The following is a 21784-nucleotide window of genomic DNA, read 5'->3' as shown; positions in this document are numbered from 1 at the left end:
ATGCAAATTAAATCCAAAGTTAGCCATTGTATATGTGGTGTCAATTAGGCATTATTTCTTATGAACAACCAAAAATATAACCGAAATAATTCAGAAGAGAAAAGAACATTAAACCAAATTAGCTTCTAAAAAGTAAGAAAGCTCCTAAGAAACTTGGTGTCATTCTTAGCGGCCACAACAAAAACGAAAATCAAGTCTTTTCTCACTAGCTGAATTCGGAAAAAAAAAAAAGAAGTATAATTTACCATGCAAAAATTCAGTAAATTACTTGAGCACAAACTTTTCAAGCATTTGTCCTATTTGTGAAATCTACTCTAAATTGTTTAGTTTTGGTAGAATACTCCTTAACTTTCACTTAACTTCAGCAAAGACAATAATTGAAAGTAGCAAAAAAAAACAAGTTGTCTAAACTAAACAAATTCATATAGTAATTATCTGCACAATCCTACTCCAAATTCGCAAACCCCAGAAACAAGGCAAGACACTCCACCCTAGCAATATCCACCAAGAATACCAAAACAACAAACTCATATATAGAAACAGAAGAAAGAAGGGGAACAAAATTAATAAAAATATCACCAAATTTGTTTCAAACACGCGTCAAAACCAACAACGTACTTAGTTAGGGAAAAATAAAAGTAAATGATCATATTCAAGTACGGTATACACACATAAGAGATACAAAGTAAACAACATCATTACAAATTACAGTATCAACTAACATACCGTATACTCCTTCTTTGGATGTGTTTTTTACATTATGAATATGAATTATGACTTTCTTGAATTAATCTGTATCACATTTTTTGACTTTTTGTTATATTTTGTCCTCTGTTTCTAATCATTCTCTTCATAATGTTTGCAAAAGATCGTGGATCGTGGGTTGTTCGAGCTCCCAACTGCGTTGCTCGCGCTAATCATAAGTCATAACAGTCTGGCTTTGAAGATGGAGAAGCCAAGACAAGAAAAGAGACGAGAAAAGAAGAGAGTGAGCATTGCAAAATATCTTTAAATTTGGGAATTAGGGTTTTTAACTTCAATTTAAGGACCAACTTGAATCAACAAAATTTACTCATCCATGTCAGTTAGCCGTTTCTTCGCCAGCGTGTCACCCTCAAATCCAAATCAATTTTCCGGTGGCGCCAGATGGAATTTGCCGGAAGGACGAATTTGAGTCCCGGGCTGCGACTTTAGGGACGAAAATGGGTAACTATTAAGTTCAGGAACTACTGTGACACTCGAGTAGTTGATTTGGTATACGAAATAAAAAAAATTATCCAGTAATAATAATATAATTTCTTGAGTTATATTATGTGTACATTAAAATTAGTTATTAAAGTCAGTCATTAGTATAAAATACATATTAGAATTTAAATATACACTGAAAATAAATTAAACCACACATGTATTTATACATAAATACATTAGTAACTGATATTAATAGATGATTTTTGGTATAAATAGCATTTTTATAATCTTTTAGCATAGTAAGCGCGCACGTATATATATTCATTTATAAAAGGGAAAGGGTACATAGTTCATAATCGAGTAGCGAGAAAGTTCGAATTTGAAGCAGCAGCACATTCTTTTCGTAACTGATTCCTCTCTTCTACGCTCTTCTTCTCTTGCACTTCAATACGATCGATACAAGCTCGCTCCACGATCTCTCTTCTCTCTGTCTCGCGAGTTGAAGCTAAAGAGTTTTTTTGTGTACAGTAATTAATAATGTTGGATCACGAAGACCATGCAGAGTTTACGAACGGTGAATCACCTCCTAACAAGTTGAAACGGAGGTTCAGGGATAGATCTAAGGTAAATGCTCTTCAACTCAAACCCTAATCGATTATTTGATTCAATTTCACAACATGCTTGTGCCGATTTCTCACGATTTTCGGTTTTGCGTCAAATGAAGGAGATGCTGTCCAAACAAGCCGTTAAGATCGCAAAACAAGCTGAAGAACACGAAAGGTTCATTAATAAGGTTCTTCTCTCTTTACCTTTTCATTTTCTCGTTTCAATTCCAGTGAAATGGTTTCTCGCTTTAGTTATTGATCCATTCATGGTGTTATGCTTTCGACTATCTCAATAACGAAGAAGTTTTTGTTGTTAATCATTCTGGTACCAATTTCTAGGTGATATGACAATACTGTGAGCTAGATATTTTATTAGATCAGCTAGTATTGTAATTAGTTGCTTACATGTCATAGTTAGTTACATAGTTAGTTAGATTGTTGTAGCTGGCACAATCAGTTACTAAGTTATTAATCTGAACTTGTATATGAATCAATTTCAATGATTCCACCATTCTCTGCTTTGTTTCTGTGACAGGTGACGCATCTTGTTGGTGTACTTGGATTTGGTGGATTTTGCTTCCTCTTAGGGGCGAGTAAGTTGATAAATCTCATTGTTCCAATGTTTTTGTGTGTTTATATTCTTTAAATTACTTTGAACTAATTCATAGTTTCTGTTTTCTTCTCCTATTTTGTATTTCATACCAGGACCCCAAGATATTCCATATGTATATTGCTTTTTCTATGTCATCTTTGTTCCTCTTAGATGGATATACTATAGGTTCAAGAAATGGCATTACTATCTATTGGTAAGTTTATGCATCTCAATTTCTCTTTCTGATGTGAAATTTAGTAGTATATAACGAATTAAATTGTTATTTGCTTGTGGAATTAATTTCCATGATGATTTTATTGGTACTACTTTTGTCATCTTGCAGCATCCACAGACTTTGTGATAAGAGGTGAAAAACTCCAAACTACATCAAATAGTGCATTTTAAGGTTTAGGTAGTAAACATATATCTAACTCAATCTCTGACTCTAGGCATGGGGAGACTATTGATTATGAACTTGTCAGAGTTATTTTTACAGTTACCAGATTGGTTAGTGAATCAGTTCAATTTATGGAAAGTAACTAATGCTGTTAGAGAGTTAGAGAATTAGTTATATACACGTTCCGAGATAGCTGAAATGAAGCATCACTTACATTCTAAATAGTTTATTATTGTTATCATCTTTGTCTGTCATATATGTAAAACAGCAGTTAGTATAATGAAAGGCAAATTCAGTTGCCAAATATTAGTATAGTTGTGATGTGTGTGTGAAGACCATTTAGAAGGATGAATTTTTGAAACTCTGCTTTGTGAGAGCTTCTATATCAGCAAACTCTATAAATAAAGAAGAGAGTTGTGTCAATACAAACTGTGTTTTCTTCCCTTTGCTGATTAAAATAAATAGAATATATAGAATATTATTTCAGTATTTCCATTAATCAATGTCACAAGGATCTGGTTTTTAAGATTTCGCGAGTTGCCTTATAAGCCATGAAGGTAATTAGGTAAAGCAATTACATGTTTATTGTGTTCCAGGATTTCTGCTACTATGCCAATACAATTTTCTTGGTTGACCTCCTTTTTTATCCGAGGAACGAAAAGCTTTTCATGGTTTGCTTTTCTTTTGCTGAGGTAAAAACATTATCCCTGCTAATTTGACTTCCTGGCAAAAAAATAAAAAATAAAAAATATTGACTCCATGACTTACTCGAGTGCTGCTGTAGGGGCCACTGGCATGGGCTTTGATTGTTTGGCGCTGCAGCTTGGTTTTCAGTTCCCCTGACAAAATTGTCAGTGTTCTTATCCATCTTTTACCTGGTAATTAGACCCTGATGTTCATATTCCTTTTGTTTATTTATTTATTTTTTCTAGCAATAGTTCTTCTAACACTAGTTCTTTTCAGGGTTAGTTTTCTTTACCATACGGTGGTGGAATCCTGCATACTTTGAAGCCATGCATCCAGAGGGAACTGGTCGAAGAATTACATGGCCTTATGTTGAAGATAAATCCTCTCTCTGGACATGGCTGTTTCTGGTGCCATTAGTAGCTTACACACTCTGGCAGGTTCTATACTTCCTCATAGTCAATGTCCTACGTCGGCAAAGGCTATTAAGAGATCCTGAAGTCATGACTTCCTATAGGTATTTTATGCACACTACACACGCCTCTTTTTTCAATTCAACTATTTTTGAATCCATGTGATCCGTAAGAAAATACAAGAATATAAATGAGAATATTCTTTGATGTTAAAAAATAAAGTAATTTAAAATTGTTTAATAAAATATTTTTTGATAGAATTATTTAATCTAATTTTAAAATATATTGTAAATATTGTATTATATACAAATATTCTTATATATTTTGCATAAACTTACATACTTATAAAGTTAATAGTATAACTTGTTTGACCTTTATTTTCTTTCTAAGTACTGATTTAGAAATTATTCACAAATATATGAATTTAATTTTTGTACTAACATTTTTAGTATAGGTAGAAACTATATATACGCATAGAGACTTAAATAAGACAAATAAAAAAATAAATGAAATTTATTTTCTTTTTTCAGTTCTATTCAATTATAGTTTACACAAAATTTTCAATTTTTACATAGTGTTTTCAGTTTTCACACCCATTAGTATAATTGATTTTCAAATTTTATTATCGTTACTAAAATCTTCTAAATAAATATGATGTTTTTTTTATGTCAAAAAGTTAAATTTAGTGTTAACATGATAATTTTATATAGAATTTAAAATACTTATGTGCCATTAGCTTATTTTAATACTATTTTAATCTCTTCTTTTATATAATTTTTATTTTTATAATTTTATAAAATAAAGTTTACTCAACAAATTAAATAGGGTATGCAATAATAGAATTTTTCGACTTTTAATATGAACTAACTTCTTCTATAATATAATTTCTTACATAATTAGAGAATTTAATGTGAGTATTTATGAAATTGATAATAGGTTGATTACATAAACCTCAAGTATTATTAGCTTAATTTAATATTTGTTTGATCTGTTTTTTTTTGTATGCTTTTCATAATTTTACAAAAAGTTTGTTCAACAAATAAGACATGCAATATTAAAATTCAGATATTTAATGTAAATTAACATCTTCTATACTATAATGTCTTTATATAATTGAAAAATTTAAGGGTTAACTACTAACTCGGTACTCGAAAAATTTAGTCGCTGACAAAAAGCTCCTTGAAAGATGTTATCGACAAAACAACCCTTGAAAGATTTGAAAATACGACAAAAAGAACCAATAAATATTATAATTTTTGTAAGTAACAACAAAACTTTCATATTTAGCAAATGGTTTATCCATTAGCTCTAAATTTTTGTGGCAACATTTAAATAAATATTTAGAAAGTGCACAAAAAAAATTTGGCACAAAATTTGATCTCTAGATTTTTTTTTATTTCTCAAAGAAATTTGGTCATTCGCAATAAAAATTTTTTTAAAAAAATTCATTTGACAAAAAATTACCAAATTTTAATGATGAAAATATCTTATTTTCCTAATAATGATTGCAAAAATTTGATTTCTAAAGTTTTTTGAAATATATATTTAATATCTAGTTCTTTTTATCGTGTTTTTAAATCTTTCAGGGACTTATTTGTTATTAGCGTCTTTTAGGATTCGTTTTGTCGGTAATATGAACTTTCGGATACCATTTTGACAGTTTACTCAAGAATTTAATGTGAAACATGATAGAATTGATAATAGGTTGGTTATATGGATATTATTTACTATGATATTTTAAATGTGATTATGTAGAGAGAGGTTATCTTCTATGTTGTTACAAACTAAGTTTAGTGCTAACATGATATATTCATAGAAAATTTAAAAAGTTAAATGTCATGATCATATTAAACACTATTTTAGTATCTCATTTTCTATATTTTGATAGATAATAGATTTCTTTTCTCCAAGTTTGAAGAAAAATAGGATCACTCTCATTCAACATAAAAAAGTGTGTTCTAGATTGGTAGGTTAGGTCTGCCAGTGACCCTTATTTTAAACATTTTCACTATTTCATAGGGAGTTGTCTAAGAAGGCTCAGAAAGCGAACAATATATGGTGGCGGTTAAGTGGGTTGCTAGGCGATCAAAATCGCTTGTTGATGTACATTTTGCTTCAAGGCATATTTACTGTGGCAACAATGGCATTGGCTGTGCCAATATTCTTATCATACGAGTTGCATGTAGTTTTCCAAATACTAAAGGTTTCTGCATCAGTGTGGAATGGAGGATCCTTTCTGTTAGAAGTAATGCCTAGGCAGGCAATTCTCAAGGAGAAAAAGAAAACAGAGGTGCCACCTGTTCCAGATCAATAATCATGTATGGTACTTGAAAATGGTAGCAAGTTCCACGATTCTGTTGTGAATGGGACATCGGAATCCTGAAAGTAATTATCCTCTGGTTTGTTGTAGCAGTATCTGTTTTGAATGTAAATTGCTCTTTTTCTAATTCAATGTGCATTTCTTAAAAAAAATGGATACTTTGTAGGACACCTTTCTGACTTCTGGTACAACAGTCTTATAAATGCCTGAGGATAGTGTCGTTTAATTAGTATTATTGCGTCTATAGGCATTTTCAGCATAATTACACAAACTTGGGCTTAAAGGAATTCAACCATATAAATATATAATTTTAAAGTTTTAAAAGGCAGTACACATCAACTATTATTTTTTTGTATTTTTTTGTTTTGAAGTGAATATTATAAAATTACCTTACTAGTTTACTTCGGGCTACATCAAGTATTATCGATAAAATCAGGAAGTATATGGTGATTGAAAAAGAAAAAATGATCTCCTTTCACTTTGGAGTTTGGACAGAACTAGAACAGTGAAGCATGAGACAAAAATGTCCACACCGTCCCATACTCCCGTAACAATCGCCCTAGAGAAATGGGCAAATGCCCCAAAGCAAATGATAAACGGGAATAATACATGGAATCAACATTTTATTGAAAAGACTAGTTATCTTATGATAATGCACATGATGCTAGTCCTCCAAATAGCTTTCAACAAGATATTTTAAAGATACAGTTAAAAGAAATTCAAAAAAAAAAAAAAAAAAACTGGCATCTGTACAATTGCACCGAGTCACATTTTATTGTAACTCGGCCTTTCAAACAACCTATCTGAAAATTAAATTTAATGAAAAAATATTGCATCAATTAAATACAAATATAACAACCACATGGAACAAATATGCCCTAAAAAAAATAAAATAAAAAACCTAGAGTAACTGATTGCACCACCCACTATTCCACTTGAAAAACAACAAAATGGGAAAAGAAATATGGGCAGGTGTCGTCACCTGAACACCAGCCTCTACCTATGATCGCCATTTGTCACATGATGTGATCACATCAAGTGTGACATGGCTTTTTAACAAAATCCCTCGTGTTGATGAAACTTGAGGGGGTAAAAATGAACTAACCCAGACAACGAACCAAATATCAGAAGCCGGAGTTGCTGAAAAGTGAAAATATACTATATACGTGATGTGATAACAATGAAATTATATGCACAGCTCGCACCTGCTACCTTGTGCAGTGCGGAGAGTGTTTTGCCCCAAGATTGGGGCATCAGAGGCGATAATCACTGCGCATCACTCTGAGCGTGCTAGCAAGAACCCAAAGCCTGAGTTCTCTCGTATCAACGGAGGAGGGTCTATGTCAGCTACTTCAACTGGTTCCATAGATTTGGAAATGTCATCCACCGAGAATGGAATGCTGCATCCGTATTCAAAGATTTAATAAGAAATTTCTAATGCAATGCTAAACTGTTCGCTACTTGGTAAAAATGATAACGTACCTCGAGTCATCATCTAATAGGAAAGAAGTGCTGACAGCATTATTAGAGTCCTCGGACATCATAGCTCTCATGCTTGTTATGACCTGCATTATCAGGAGAGATGGGAGATTTATCATCACATCACTTGTTTCCACCATGGGAGTAGTTTGAAAGATGTGCACATTCAACTAATACAGATATTACAGACAATTTGGCACCATCAAAATGAGCATGGTTAACTTACGTCTGTAGATACACTGTGCGTGCCGTACTTGTCATCCCAATACATGGTACTGATCCTGTATAACTGCTGTATACTGAGAACCTGCAACATCAATGTTGTATACTTATGAAAAGAATCAGGATAACGTGTGATATCATCAATAGTTAGTAGAATGAAAGAAAGCACCCACAGGGCAAAGCTCCTTCGTTATTTCATTCAAGGACTTTTTGGGTTTTTGATGTATCACCTGACACATAGAAGAACGATAGTGAATAGTCATCAGTTATAATTGAAATCGAAATCAAATTCGAATTCGCATCATTCTCAAAGAGACTTACCAAGAATCCAACAGCCTGCCTGATATGTTTCAGTTCCTCCCAAGCCGAGCCAGTATACTGTACACAACAGATTGAGGTGAAGATCCGAAAGGGATAAAAGGGTAAAAAGTAAAACGTCTGAATTGCCAGCAGTTGCTAGGTACTCACCTCTTCTGTAGCATCAAGACACCACTGCTCTAATTCGGCCAAACCTGTCTTCACATACTCCCCGTTGCTGAATGAACAACACTCACGACGCAACAACAGACTGCAGCAATGGTCACATATCAGCCCATCAAAAAACATAATTCTGCCCATGGCATGCAATGCTCTTTTTTTCTTTTGGGTGGGGATGGAGCGGTGGAGGGAGAAAGAAAGGAAGAGAGATTTACCTGTTGAATAGTTGAACATTGATGAATGAAAATATTTGAGTGAAAACTTTGCGGACCAAGAAAGGAGGCGCCTGTCATAGTATAGACCGTATTAGACTAGGATCAGAATCAGACAATTGAAGGCAGAAATTGGAAGTGGAACTCACGTAGTTGGCTTTCATTATCTTTAGAGAATTGTTTAAGCTTTTGACAATACTTTGCCAGTGAGCTATTAAAGCTTGCTGAGCAACTGCATTGGCATGTGAACGTCCTTTCACTAAACTTTGACGCGAGGTCCTTGGGGCCTGCAAATTGTTTTATCATAATAAATAAATAATGACCATGCAAATAAAAGTAAACAGATAACTTTGTTAATCACTAGGTAGCTCAACGCTCGAGAGTTGTGATTGCTTTGCATACAAACAGAATATGAACCTACTACTAATTTTGGGATTACTTGCATACGATTTTTTCTAGCCTATCACCTTGATGCAATTAGCAGATGAAAATTTTCATCTATAAGTTTCTTTTTCCCAATTTTCATGTAAAGAGAAAATAATTGTCATTGTAATAAATCTTCACCATTCGCTACAAGCACATTGCCTCCTTCCCGTACCCTACGCTTCTAATATCCTATTTTATCTTACGTCAACTATGCATAAGCATTGGTTCATAAGTATTGGTTATGATTCTTGTAGAAACATAAATGACAGATTATATCAACCTAATAATTAAGTTTGATTACCAATTCCCCGCAGAAAATTTATGAAATACCTGTATACAGAGTCCCAGTAATGGAGAGATCTCCTTTTTAAGGTTATCTCTTATCATTCCATATATTTTTTCAAGGAAGGCAGTAAGCTGCTGCTTAAATAGCAGCGCTGGATATTTTGCTTCCACTTGCCGTAAATCATCTAGTCTACTCAGACCTCGGCCATTTAGAAATGGTAACCCAGCAGTTTGGGGAGATGCCCTTAGACCCTAGAATTACAGAAAGTAACCAAAATTATAGGCAGATAAAAAAAATTATGATTAAACTGACATGTCTTAGGAAGGATATATAGTTGCTTTATACTTGAGACATTCTTCCAAACAGAGATGATGATGCTGTTCTTCGCCGTTGTGGTGTTAAGCTAGCTGCTCCACTCGCTTTGAGGGTGCGTTGGAGTAGCAACAACAAAGTGGATGTATTAGACAACCAATATGCCAATACATCAGTATTGTCCTGGGCCTACAAATGTGCAGAAATCACTTACAGTAAAATGGTTTTGGAATTTCCAATTCTGACACAAGTATCAAAACTTAAGTTACCTCAACTGCTGAAGCTATTGTTTGAATAATACGGTCAAAGACACTTGTTCTTTCAACTTCAAATGACCTCCAGTGCAAAAGGCATTTGTATATGACACATGCAGCAATAGGTTTGCCCCCAGAAAATCCCAAATCTTGTGATATGCACTTGATTAATAAGTCCTGATTTTCCTGAACCAAATTGAAACTTTATAAAAATTAACCACCAAATGATGGGAAAAAAGATATTTAAACTGAAAATGTGGTTTGCAGTATCCACAACAGATTCAAATTGTTCAGTGCATCTAATGTAGTCACCAACCTGCTGCTTCTCATTGAGAGATTTTTGTGGTTTTCCCTCAGATTCAGGCTCACGAACGTTTGATACAGCAAGAACCATATCCTAAAGCATAAGCATACAAAAGGTAAGAACTTAATAGATTATGTGAAACCTTCTGTAAACAAAAATCAACTGCTAATATATATCTTGTAAGAAAAATATCGTCTTACTGATCCAATTTTTGCTTCCCCGTTTGGAGTATTCCCATTTTCTGGTATCCTCTGCATAAACATGAAATCTAGTTTAGCACTTATTATAATGCAAGTTAATGACCCCAAGTTTGTTTCCTTACCTGAATTATCATTGTCCTTGGTCTTGCAGTCAAAGCTTTTCCAGTCGGTGATACAGCCAATGCTTGCTGGCGAAGAACTTGGTTTTCTGACTCTGAATTGGAAATTTTTTCCTCCAATCTATATAAAGAAAATTGTTTTAAGAAGTTAATTAGATTTATGTTAAGGCAGGTATAGATGATGATGATGATGTTAATAATAATAATGAGGAAAATGGGAACAGAAGTGTGTTATACATCCAAAGGCATAAAAGGTGCACAAATGAATAACATAAATGAAAGTGGATCGTAAAAGTTGATCGACAGGGCTGTTGGACCTCAACCCAGCCACCAATTTCTTGACTAGGTCTTCCTTTGAAGGCATAATTGAATCAATTATGGGTTATAACCCACCTAACCAATAATCATACTCGGGAAAATTTGAAAGAATCATGTAACCTTAATTTGAGCCAAATTGTGTCGCAAACCTGACATGAGAGTTCTAACATTTAGAACATGAAACTGGCCTAATATAAGCTTTAGGTCAGGATAGGTTAGACCAGAACGAATCTTAAGCACCATTACTTAGTTGCATTTGAGGGTTGGGACACAAGAAAATCACATTGCCAACTATGAAACTCAATATGTTGGCATGTCATGAAAATCTGAAGATGATTTATTCATTCTTATGTAACAAATAATAGTGTAAATTGTATATAACACTATGGACCTAACATCCGCTAAACTCTATAGATCATTATTTTCCCTATGCAGTTAGGGGCTCTACTAACCTCTGAATCAGTTCTTGAAGTTGTTCCACTTTACGGTCAGAATCCTCAACCTTTTTAATTAGTTCCTTATTTCTCGCTTCAGCTTCAGCCTGAGCTTTCCTGGCTTCTTCCTTACCGCCTATTTCCAGTAATAGTGATTCCTGTATGATTAAACGGGATATCAAACGGGGAACTGGTTAGTGCTCAAAGGTCTGTTCCAAATAAGGGGAACTAGTAAGTGTTTAAAGGTTTGTTTAGCAACCCCATGTGTAGGCCTTTTTTTTTTTCCTTTTTGGTTATGGGCAAAATTTTCCCATCCTTTCTAGTTTCTACATAAAAAGAGTAGCTCAATAGGTCCCTTGAATACTGATTTAGTCATTTTTCATAATCTCAATTGATACAGTTTGCTGCCTTGGTTAAAAGAAAAAAATCTGCAGGTATTTCCAAAACAATTATTTTTTCAAAGAAACTTTAGGAAAACTCGGCCATAAAATGATATCATTTGTTAAATTAATAACTAATCATTAAAAAGAACCATCAATTACGTTACCTTCAAACTATTTACTTCAGATGTTAAAGAATTAATCTTTTCAGTGTCTTGAACTAGAACAGGAGTCTCCTTAATAACCGGTGGTGCTTCTTCAATGGCTTTCCGTGCTGCCTCGCGCTCTTTAACTGCTCTGGCATTTGCTTCATCTACCTGTATTTGCATTGCATGCAAAGCATCCTGTAACTTGGCAATTTCATGTGCCTTTTCCTCTTCCAAATCAGTCTGTAACCAGTCAAAAAGTAAATAAGTTCATGGTATAAGAAACACTGGAAATTTATATCAGCTACTTAAAATTGATATGTAAAAATCTATCATGATTATGTTACCCTCAAACGCTTCTCAATTTGCAAACGCCATGTAAGTTCTTCTACACGCTTCTCTAGTTTGTCCTTTGCTTCCTTAAGAGCCCCTGTTTCTCTTGCAGCCTGAATGCAATTACACAAATTATTAATCTCGAGATAAGGTCAAATTATATAAAATTACAAATGAGACAGAATAGTTCAAACCATTTTGAGCATTCTAAGTTCCTTCCTAGCAACCCTTCTCCTCCAGCCACACTGAGTAACAATTGCAGCCTTTTGCAACTTTTTATAATATGAAAATGCAATTTGCCGGCGCAAATTAGCCTGACGATATTGACAAAAAAGATCATTACAGCAGGGCAAATAAGAAAGTCGGAATTGCATCTTTCCATTTTCTCAACTGAAAGTCTATAACCTATGAAGTATGAATATAAAAAGCAGAACCTGGATATGAATTGCAGCCTTTGTTTGCTTTCTAAATCTAAATTCATCACGAGCCTTCATAGCCCTTAAACCTGTCTGTATTATTATTGCAGACGATCGTACACTTAAGAAAGATTTCCTAGCAATGTATCCTTTGAAGTTCTTTTCTATTTTCAGAGCTGCTGCTTCACGACGCAACTGCTCATAGAGCTTCCGGGCCAATATTCCTATTTATCATTGAAGAACCAGATGAATCTATAAGTTCAAGAATAGAAACTTAACATAGCCAACCCATAATGAAAAGGAAATCTACTTTCGCAAAGTTCTAATGCGTCACAAATTCTAATTATAGAATCCACTATCCAGATAGGCCAAATAGAGGTGTTGGAGATGCAAGCTAGACATATGATTGCTTTCCACCATTAAGGTTCTAATTATTAGGAAGATAAGCATAAAGGAGACATCCTAAAGTTTGCCAATCTAGTATCAGTACTGAAAGATAAATGAACCTTACAAGGGATGTGTCTATATAATATCAACTAAGGAAAAAAGCTTGTACTTACAAGGGACTGATTAAGGTTACGAACTACTAAACAAGTATATTAAGAGAGAATACAGGGTACCTCTCAAATTAGATTGCAAACAGACTGCAGCTTGACGCAACTCTTTGAATTCCTTGCGTGCAATATGTGTACGTATTTGCCTCTGAAGGACTCTAGCTGCATTTCCAAGAACCTCTGCTCTTCTTGCATCCAACTCAGCCATTTGACCAGCTCTTAGGAAAACTTTTGTCTTGCCTATCTGGTAAACCATCAAAAAAGCTGTATGACTTCGTATTTAATAAGATCCATTCATATGGATAGATTCCCTAGATACAACAGGTATTATTTGTGGCATAAAAATTATAGCCACTTTTCAAAAGATCAATAGTCATTTGAAGTTTAGGAAAACACAGACAAGTAACACAACCAATACTGTCATTTAAGTGTGCAAAATAGGCAAAATTGTGTCTGTGCCACTGGGTTCTACTTCTACATATTATTATAAAAGTGATGTGCCTGGGGTAGTCTACATTTAAATATTCCAAGGTTGTCTCAAAAAAACCTATAAGCCTTTTTAAGAAATTTGGATACTCTTAAGTCTGAACCAATCGACATCATAGCTATTTTCTCTTCAAATCAGATAAATCATTGTTGCTGCATGTGCTTGGTGGTCGACTGACCACCATTTGTGCATCAGGAATAATTATTGGTCAGTATATGTACGCAGAGTACCATGTGCTTTGGGGATTTAATTCCACTAAATAAAACAAAATCAGGCTTGGCTCCCAGATCCTAGTTTCTCAAATTGACCCTCCCCGATGTACCCTCATCAGCAAATTAGGTTATAGGAAATACCGAATCACCTGATAGCCTTTCATACCCATCTTATCCAGTATCATTTGACAAGCAACTTTATCATCATAGCTGATAAGAAAAAGAGTAGAACAATACAAAAAATAGTGAGAAAAAAAAATGTAACAAAGCAAGAGACAGGAGTTAAAATCATAGATGACACAGTAGAGTAACTTCCCAGAAATCATAGGAATACAACACAGAAAAGGCATTCTTGCACTCCGATATATATATATATATATATATATATATATATATATATATATATATATATATATAGAGAGAGAGAGAGAGAGAGAGAGAGAGAGAGAAAGAGAGAGAAGGAGTGCTTTACTTTCCATCCAGAACTTCAGGGGCAAGAACACCAAATCGGTTAAGAAACTCGTAAAAAGTCCGTCTTGTAGGATATCCAGCACAGCTGATTCTAATTGCCTCAAGAACACCCTGAAAGCAACAATGACAAAATCATCAAATGTAAATCAGAACCAAATATATTTCGCTTCTTTTACACAATTGTATAATGAAACTGAAGACAAATAAGACCATGTTAATACTCACACCACAGCGCAATTGTTGGATGATATTGAGATTTTCAAAAATAGCGGGCTTGAGAACATTGTTTGGCTTGACACATCTGATATAATGAGGTTCTGTTGAATTTAAGGTCTCCATCAAAGATTGAAGTTGTAACTGCATTTTTCAGAAAGTGTCATTCACTAATTCTAATACATGAAAACAAAAAGCCTAGATATACAACAGAGGAGTTTCATAGACTACATGAAAATGAGGTATAAAGAGCACAGAAAGAGTTGTAAAAATTAATAATACCTTGAAACGAGATCCAATTGAAGAGAACTTTGAAGATTTTGAAGACTCCGGTGGGGAAGGGGGAAATAGACCAGCCACAAATGAACATTTTGAGGCTGTCAGCAGATCCTGATGTTCTGCGACCACATAATCCTTGTTTTTGTCAAGAAACATATCAGCCAGATATGTCACCTAGACAAAAAAATAATAGTCAAAAAGAAGGAAGCAAATATTCAAGCAACATTTAAATTCGAAAATTCATTAAACGGAACATGTAATAAAAAAGACTGAATATATCTACCTCCCCTGCATAGTGAGATATGGTAAAACTAGTCCGAGAAAGTTTAGGTTTGATAAACCGCTTGTTGTTTTTGAATGTCTGGTACAACTTCTGAGCAAATGTTTCATGTGTAGACTTAGGAAACATACTGTACCACAAAAATCAGGCTAATATTAACACTCAACCAAATTACAAAGTACACCCTACAGGCAATGCCTAATACAAGTGTTATACAGAAAATAAGACAGTAAAGAAAAAAAGTAGATTTGGAAAAGGTATAAGCATCTAGCTACAACTTAAAAGCAATATCAGATCAATAACAAATCAACACCAATAGCATACCAGGCTTCATCAAGAAGTGCAATTATTCCTCCAGGTTTCTGCAAAAGATTGAAACATTAAAATCATCATTACATGATGTAGGGAAATTAAGAGTGAAATGGGATTAAAAAAACTTTTACACTTTACATGGATAATCTATGCATTTAAAACACACACATACATTTTGTACCAGTAGTTGCTTGTCCATTCTTAAGAAGAACAAGACATTATAATATGTAATAAGCAACAGATAAATACCTTTTCAATCAAATCCAGAACATCTTGGTTGTCAACAAATTCTATGTAACTCCAATCAATCTCTTCCTTGGTGTATTCTTCTTGCTCCATTTTAAATACATGCTGCAACCATTCAGTTAAAAAATGCCTCAGTTGTAGAGTACTAAAGAATTCTGGATTTGGGTCACAAATTATGCCAGAAATCACCTAACCTGATTAAAGTGTTGTTGCAACTTCTCATTCGTAAAATTAATACAGAACTGCTCAAAACTAAGAAAAAGATATTTATCAGATACATGGCTAAATCCTACACCGAAAATGCCAAATGAAACAACTAGCTTACCTATTGAATTTAAAACTTTCAAACCCATAGATATCAAGAACTCCAATGATAGATTTAGAATTTGGATCTTGCCCAATTGAATTGTTAATCTTCTCCACAAGCCTGAAAGCAACAATGGGAATTTGTAAGCAATTAAAACCTTGGTAACTAAATCTAAATTGTAGAACAAATCATTCCAGTATGTTAATGTGCCATTATTTCATCTATGCATGTGATAACCATAGTCTAGAGTGATATTATTATAACTTAACAAGCATGCTAAAGTGGCAATTGATAGCCAATGTTAAATGTGAAAAACTGAAATTACAGTCTTTTTTTTAGGTAATAAAATGTTTAGCTCCTTCCATATAATACATTTAAGTTGAAGACTTGTAGACGTTTTCAATAGTTCTGCTTTTCCTTGAGCACATTGATGAAACAGATAGCACCAATGCAGGGACTTGAAATATTGAACATATGAATAGTGGCAAAGGTTCATTACCAATCAAACAAGCGTGAGTAAACAGTTTTGGCTAATGCATCCCTGCTACCAACAGCTGCAACAGGATCAAGGGTTCTTGTAATGACCTCCTCAGGTGTTACCATCACACGCTTTATCAGTGCATCTTCCAAGCTCTTAGCATCACACCTACAATAGAATTATACATAAAATGAACTGAACATTGACAAAATCATAATAAAGCAGAGTAGAACATACGAAATAAACAAATGAGTTACGCTAGCACACACTTGAGAAGTTCAGCAGTCGTATTAAGATGGAACCTAGATTTCTCATCCTTGATGACAGAAGAGTCAATCTCCTCTCCTTTTGCAAATTCAATATTTCCAAGGTGCAAGACTGCTGCGACAACCCTAAATATTGCCTCCTGAAGTATATAGCGATATCAATAAAGAAACTTCTAAAAGTATGCCATTTCATTTAAAAATAAAGAGAAAAAGGAGTCAGGAGGCTAACCTGCTCCTCCTCACTGATTCCAACAACATCCATTGCCCTTCGTGTTGCAAGATATTCATGTGCATCATCCACTCCATCCAGCTCATAACAGTTGGATTGACTTAAGTAGTGGAAAGAGCTAGGACTGCCCAGCTTATACTTCTCTCTTTCCTGCAAAATAGTTATATATGAACATCAGACCGAACATATGTAAGAAAGAAGGTAGTGCATTTCAATATCCAGTAGTTTTCTTACCTCAGCTGGTGCTGCACAAAGAAGGTAAAAGCAATGGTAATTTCTTTCCGGATCTGAAATTTGACACACTCGTGACCTCTCGAGCAAATATGTCCGTATAGCAGCTCCAGATATCCTTCCCTTGTTGTCAAATTGTATCTCAACAAATTTACCAAAACGACTGCATCACAGAATTTGGAAAAACATGACAAGTTATACGGATTTTGAAGAACACATAAACAAAAACCTTTTTCAATATCTGTCTATTGTTTACTGAATAATGCAGCATACTACTGGAAATTAGAACTCAAAACAATGAAAATGAATATATATTAGCAATGGGCAAACTGAATGGTCAGAATCACTTTGCCTTGCCACTTTATGACAACTTTTTGTTTAACATGAAACATGAAGCCATCAACACTCACCTTGAATTATTGTTTCTCACTGTTTTGGCATTCCCAAATGCTTCAAGAACTGGATTGGACTGCAAGGCAATTGATATAGAAGCAAGAATGAGGAAACAATTTCAAATCTTCTAAACACCCTTTGTATTTAATGGATCTAACATAAAATGACATAGTAGTAAGAAACTAAGTTATATCGTGGCCCACAAGAAAAAAAAAAAGGATTGATATACAAGAACAAAAGATTAGCTCCATCATACTTCTAGAACTTGTTGTTCAACTGTTCGCCCTTCTACACCAGATCGGCCTCCAAGATATGCAAGATATCGCATAAGCATCTTTGTTGTCTCCGTCTTACCAGCCCCACTCTCGCCACTAACCAGGATTGAGTTGCTTTTTCCTTCATTGATCATTGCCCTAAAAATTATAAACATGGATATGAATAAGCCATAACAAAAGAGTACAAAAAGAAACAAGTTCTTAACATTGATATGTATCAGTCACCTGTATGCAACATCAGCAACTGCGAAAACATGGGGACTCAACTCACCAAATGCAGCTCCTTTGTATTGTTCCATCATGTGAGTATCATATAGATGTGGTAACCTTTGGAATGGGTTTATTGCAATCAGAATATTTCCAGTATATGTCTGCAATACAGTCAAAGGAACAGCATGATTGTATTGCTGAAAAGTTACTATTTCCACTCTTATTCAACTCAAACTATCTCAAGAATAATAGGAAGTTTGGCATCTTACATAAATTTCATTGAGTTCATATCTAGCCGCCAAGTTGTGCAGAACTCCTGGTTCATGCAAGTATGAAAGCTTTGTCATATCATCTACACCACCAGGAGGTGCTTCATTATCCTTAGGAAAAACCTTTGAGATATTTTTTACAACCTACAAACGGGATATTCAGTTGTCAAAATCATAACTGTAGGTTGTAATCACTCGTTTAATTTCTAAAGCCGAAGTTTCAGTAACTACAAGTATAAAATACCAAATAAATTCATAATTACAATCCAATAGGATTAAATTCTATATTAAATTTTATAAAATTCAAAAAAGTGATTAAGTTGTAATAACCCAAGACAATATATAGATAAAAGAACTCTGCATACAAATTGAAAATTTAGGCAAAATGCTCATACAGACAGTGCAGAGTTTCTACTCACTATTTTCCCCTCTGCAGTGCGAACATGAACTTCTTCTCCATTGATTTTAGAAACTTCTCCACCAATCCATGCTTGCACTGGATCTTCAACCCAGACATGAGAACCAGCAATAATATTCACTACTGCAGACTGCAAAGACAACATATTGAACATTTGAAGAAACATGTTAATTCGGAAAAAATAAAATAAAACAATGCCATTCCACAATATCACTATCAACAACAAATGGGGTATTTTCCCCCTTTTTTGGTGGTTGGGGCATGGGGAGGGGGTTATATGAATATCTAGGTAACAAAAATTGTCATTTGTTAAAACACTTGTAATTTTCACAAGGTTAACATTCTCAAAAACATGCATGAAGAAGAAGAAAAAGCAGTGTCTACGGAAATTAACTAGTGTCAAAAAGAAAAAGGGGAAACATGAAAGAAAATGTGTTCCTGACCATGAATCCAAAAGATTCAGTGTACAGGAGCTGAGGAGCATACAATCCTCATTTAACACATTATTTTACCGCAAGAACAATGTTTCCGGAGACAAGAAACAATGGGAAAGAACACAGTCCAATATGTCTAACACGTCACACTATGTGTCAACATACAAAAGTGAAAGAGTATTTAAGTACAATAAATAAAATGACAATGTTGCATATAACCACTTGGATCAATAAAAAGGTAATGGCAAATGATCGATTTAAAAAGCAATCACGTAATTTGTGAAGATTGCATGCATTGCTATCACAGTTGTGATCTGTCTTTCTCATTATATCTTCACAGGAAAAATATTAATGTGAGTATGCCTTTCCAAATTTAGAAGTGCTTGTATCCTTTTCTTTATGAAGCAAGCAACAAAATTGGCATTTAGCTAACTTGATTGTTTTACTAATGTCAGTATCTTTGACCAATCATTTACAGTCAAACAACAGTCAGTTAGTCAACGTGTCATGGAGATGACATCTTACTAACTTTTACAGCTTGGCAATATATTAACACTGTTATATTTTGGCATAACAAGAAATTATAGCATGCTCATGGAGAAACTAGGTAGATTGTGCTTCATCCATCAATAGAATGACATTTTAAATAGAAGTATGAGCCTATTCATTGAAATGTTGATTTATTGCTATCAAGGGAAGGAATACAATCGACCTAGGTGTCTATGAGCGAGTAATAATTCCTTCATCATAACACCATGAATGAACAATTCCACTAAAATGTATAGATAACTTCTAGTAAAAGATTGTACTCAAATCACTTCTACGAAATTTCATATGAACTTCACCCTATTTACTTCTAATTACCATTAAGAACATAACCATGGAAGCATGCCTATAGCTAAAGATGCTAAACAATACCTCTATTCTTATTCACCTCCCTCAAATAACTAATCTACATAGTAAATTCAACAATTAAATATAAATTCATAATGTAATATTCTTCGAACTCTTAAATTATCAAATACCAAGCTATCTAAACTGTCTTCCTAAATTTACATCCTATATAGTATTTATCCTCCGTTCATGTTCATCAAAGTATATTTTCCACCTATTTTTACTTGCCAATGCATGGATCGACTATCTCAGCTTTAACTTCGAATATTGAAAAATTCATAATAAGCATCTTAACGCCGAAAGAGACTAGTCCAGAAGGATAAACGTATCTCCCAAACACAACACAGTCATATAGAAAAGTTCAAAAAAAATCACAAAAAAAACTCCAAGTCCAAACCGATTCAACGAAGCTGCTGAATGAGTCAAAAGAAAAGCAACGAAATACGGAAATGTTTCGGTGTTATGGAATTTCAAAGTTACCATGGCGATTAATGCGGAGCGATCTTCCGGTTCAACTCATCCGAGTCGGCGCCGAGTCGCAAGAGAAAAAGAAAGATAGAAAAAAAAGGTGAACTCAGTGAGTCAGATCGGCCAGCTCAGAACGTTCGCTTTGAAGTTTCAACGACAAATTCTGAAGAGAAGAAGAGGCTAAAATTAGAAGCCGGAGAAAACGATAAAGAAGAAGAAAACAAAGGGATCGAGCGATTTCGCTTCGTTTTTTTTTTCTTTTTGAACTTTTCTCTCTCTTCGCGTCTGAAAAAGCTTCCCAACGAAATGAAGCACAGTACACGATTTTTCAATTTATATATGCATACGGGAAAAGCAAGTCTGAGCTAGCTCTTTACACAAGAGAGTTGCTGCGTCTTTCTCTGATTCTCTCTCTCACACAATTGTCCTTTTTATTTTCAAAATTATTATATGTTTTTTCAAAAATGTATAATTAATGCAAATTTTTTTTTTTAAATTTGAGGTTTCTTGTATGCGGAGTGGTGAGGTGGGGTCACGGAGAAGGAGAGGGATGGCATTGGCTGGCGCTGCTGTGCTGCATATTTTCGTGGTGTGCACAACATTGCCGGTTTTGTTGGTTCTAATATTCACGCATAATTGAAAAAATATAATATAACGAATTAAATTATAGTATAGTATATGACAAAATGTCAAAATTATTTAACTTCATTTTTTCCCTCCTTACGAACGGCACGACATAACACATTTGATGCTACTTGTATTTAGGAAACCACCATCCGTTTTGTCGTGTTTTTACAAGTTTGTTTGCTATTAGTATTAGACTACTAGTACTACATTACTAGCTATTACTGAGTCTATAGATAATAGATAGTTGGTTTTCCATTTTTTACTTTTTTCTGTTAAAAATAAATAGTTCTCTTTTGCTAATCTTTACCGTTAATTTTATATGAAATTTATAACTAAGAGTAATTAAATAATTTAAATTTGACTAAATTATCATCTAATAATGTGAAGTAAACTGTATCTAAATTTTTATTTTAAAAAATATATTTATCAATCTTTTAATTGAACATCTAGAATTTATGTTTAAAAAAATCATCAAAATTATTTTTTCTATTTTTTGAGAAAATATATTAAATATTTTATTTTTTATATTTTTAACTATTTTAAAAATTTATTTATCATTTTTTTTAAATTATTTTTACCAGTAATATAAATTTTCAATACTCTTTTGATAGTTTATATAGTTTTAACATAAAATATTCAAACATCTCTTCTCTTTTCTTTCTTTCTTTCTGTTTTTTTTTTTTTTTTTTTGGGTCGTGAAATCTTCCTATATCT

General features: G+C 33.7%; 2 protein-coding genes across 2 annotated transcripts; one reads left to right on the top strand and one right to left on the bottom strand.

Annotated features, from left to right (window-relative positions):
* Positions 1–1486: 1486 nt before the first annotated feature.
* On the top strand, positions 1487–6428 carry LOC112723673 (glycerophosphocholine acyltransferase 1). Its single transcript, XM_072208007.1, has 8 exons — positions 1487–1812; positions 1913–1981; positions 2329–2386; positions 2499–2599; positions 3379–3474; positions 3567–3660; positions 3746–3983; positions 5899–6428. The coding sequence occupies exons 1-8, from the start codon at positions 1726–1728 to the stop codon at positions 6191–6193; spliced, it is 1038 nt and encodes a 345-aa protein (XP_072064108.1). The 5' UTR covers positions 1487–1725; the 3' UTR covers positions 6194–6428.
* A 377-nt stretch (positions 6429–6805) lies between these two features.
* On the bottom strand, positions 6806–20922 carry LOC112723672 (myosin-17). The gene is made up of 39 exons (XM_025775113.3): positions 20456–20922; positions 18649–18777; positions 18230–18373; positions 17976–18121; positions 17732–17888; positions 17493–17551; positions 17086–17245; positions 16852–17001; positions 16626–16762; positions 16378–16524; positions 15897–15998; positions 15766–15823; positions 15575–15676; positions 15338–15375; positions 15017–15143; positions 14737–14907; positions 14467–14598; positions 14243–14352; positions 13920–13980; positions 13138–13315; positions 12536–12741; positions 12296–12415; positions 12116–12214; positions 11790–12011; positions 11261–11400; positions 10494–10611; positions 10372–10422; positions 10184–10264; positions 9883–10053; positions 9647–9802; positions 9346–9552; positions 8739–8876; positions 8593–8663; positions 8369–8468; positions 8222–8278; positions 8074–8130; positions 7905–7985; positions 7682–7764; positions 6806–7599 (listed from the first exon to the last, which is right to left on the bottom strand). Exons 1-39 carry the CDS (start codon positions 20456–20458, stop codon positions 7476–7478), a joined length of 4593 nt encoding a protein of 1530 aa, XP_025630898.1. The 5' UTR covers positions 20459–20922; the 3' UTR covers positions 6806–7475.
* Positions 20923–21784: the final 862 nt, after the last annotated feature.

Source organism: Arachis hypogaea, chromosome 11, assembly GCF_003086295.3.
Source record: "Arachis hypogaea cultivar Tifrunner chromosome 11, arahy.Tifrunner.gnm2.J5K5, whole genome shotgun sequence".
NCBI classification, from domain to species: domain Eukaryota; kingdom Viridiplantae; phylum Streptophyta; class Magnoliopsida; order Fabales; family Fabaceae; genus Arachis; species Arachis hypogaea.
The sequence above is the reverse complement of the archived record's forward strand: the minus strand, read 5'-3'. Positions and strand labels throughout refer to the sequence as shown.

Excerpts from the sequence above, each read along its gene's own strand:
- LOC112723673 (XM_072208007.1), top strand. The coding sequence starts at position 1,726 with ATGTTGGATCACGAAGACCATGCAGAGTTTACGAACGGTGAATCACCT. Across the intron at positions 1,813-1,912 it reads GGTTCAGGGATAGATCTAAG|GAGATGCTGTCCAAACAAGC; the intron begins GTAAATGCTCTT and ends CGTCAAATGAAG. Across the intron at positions 2,600-3,378 it reads AATGGCATTACTATCTATTG|GATTTCTGCTACTATGCCAA; the intron begins GTAAGTTTATGC and ends ATTGTGTTCCAG.
- LOC112723672 (XM_025775113.3), bottom strand. Across the intron at positions 8,469-8,592 it reads AATGTTCAACTATTCAACAG|TCTGTTGTTGCGTCGTGAGT; the intron begins GTAAATCTCTCT and ends CCATTGCTGCAG. Across the intron at positions 8,279-8,368 it reads GTCTTGATGCTACAGAAGAG|TATACTGGCTCGGCTTGGGA; the intron begins GTGAGTACCTAG and ends TGTTGTGTACAG.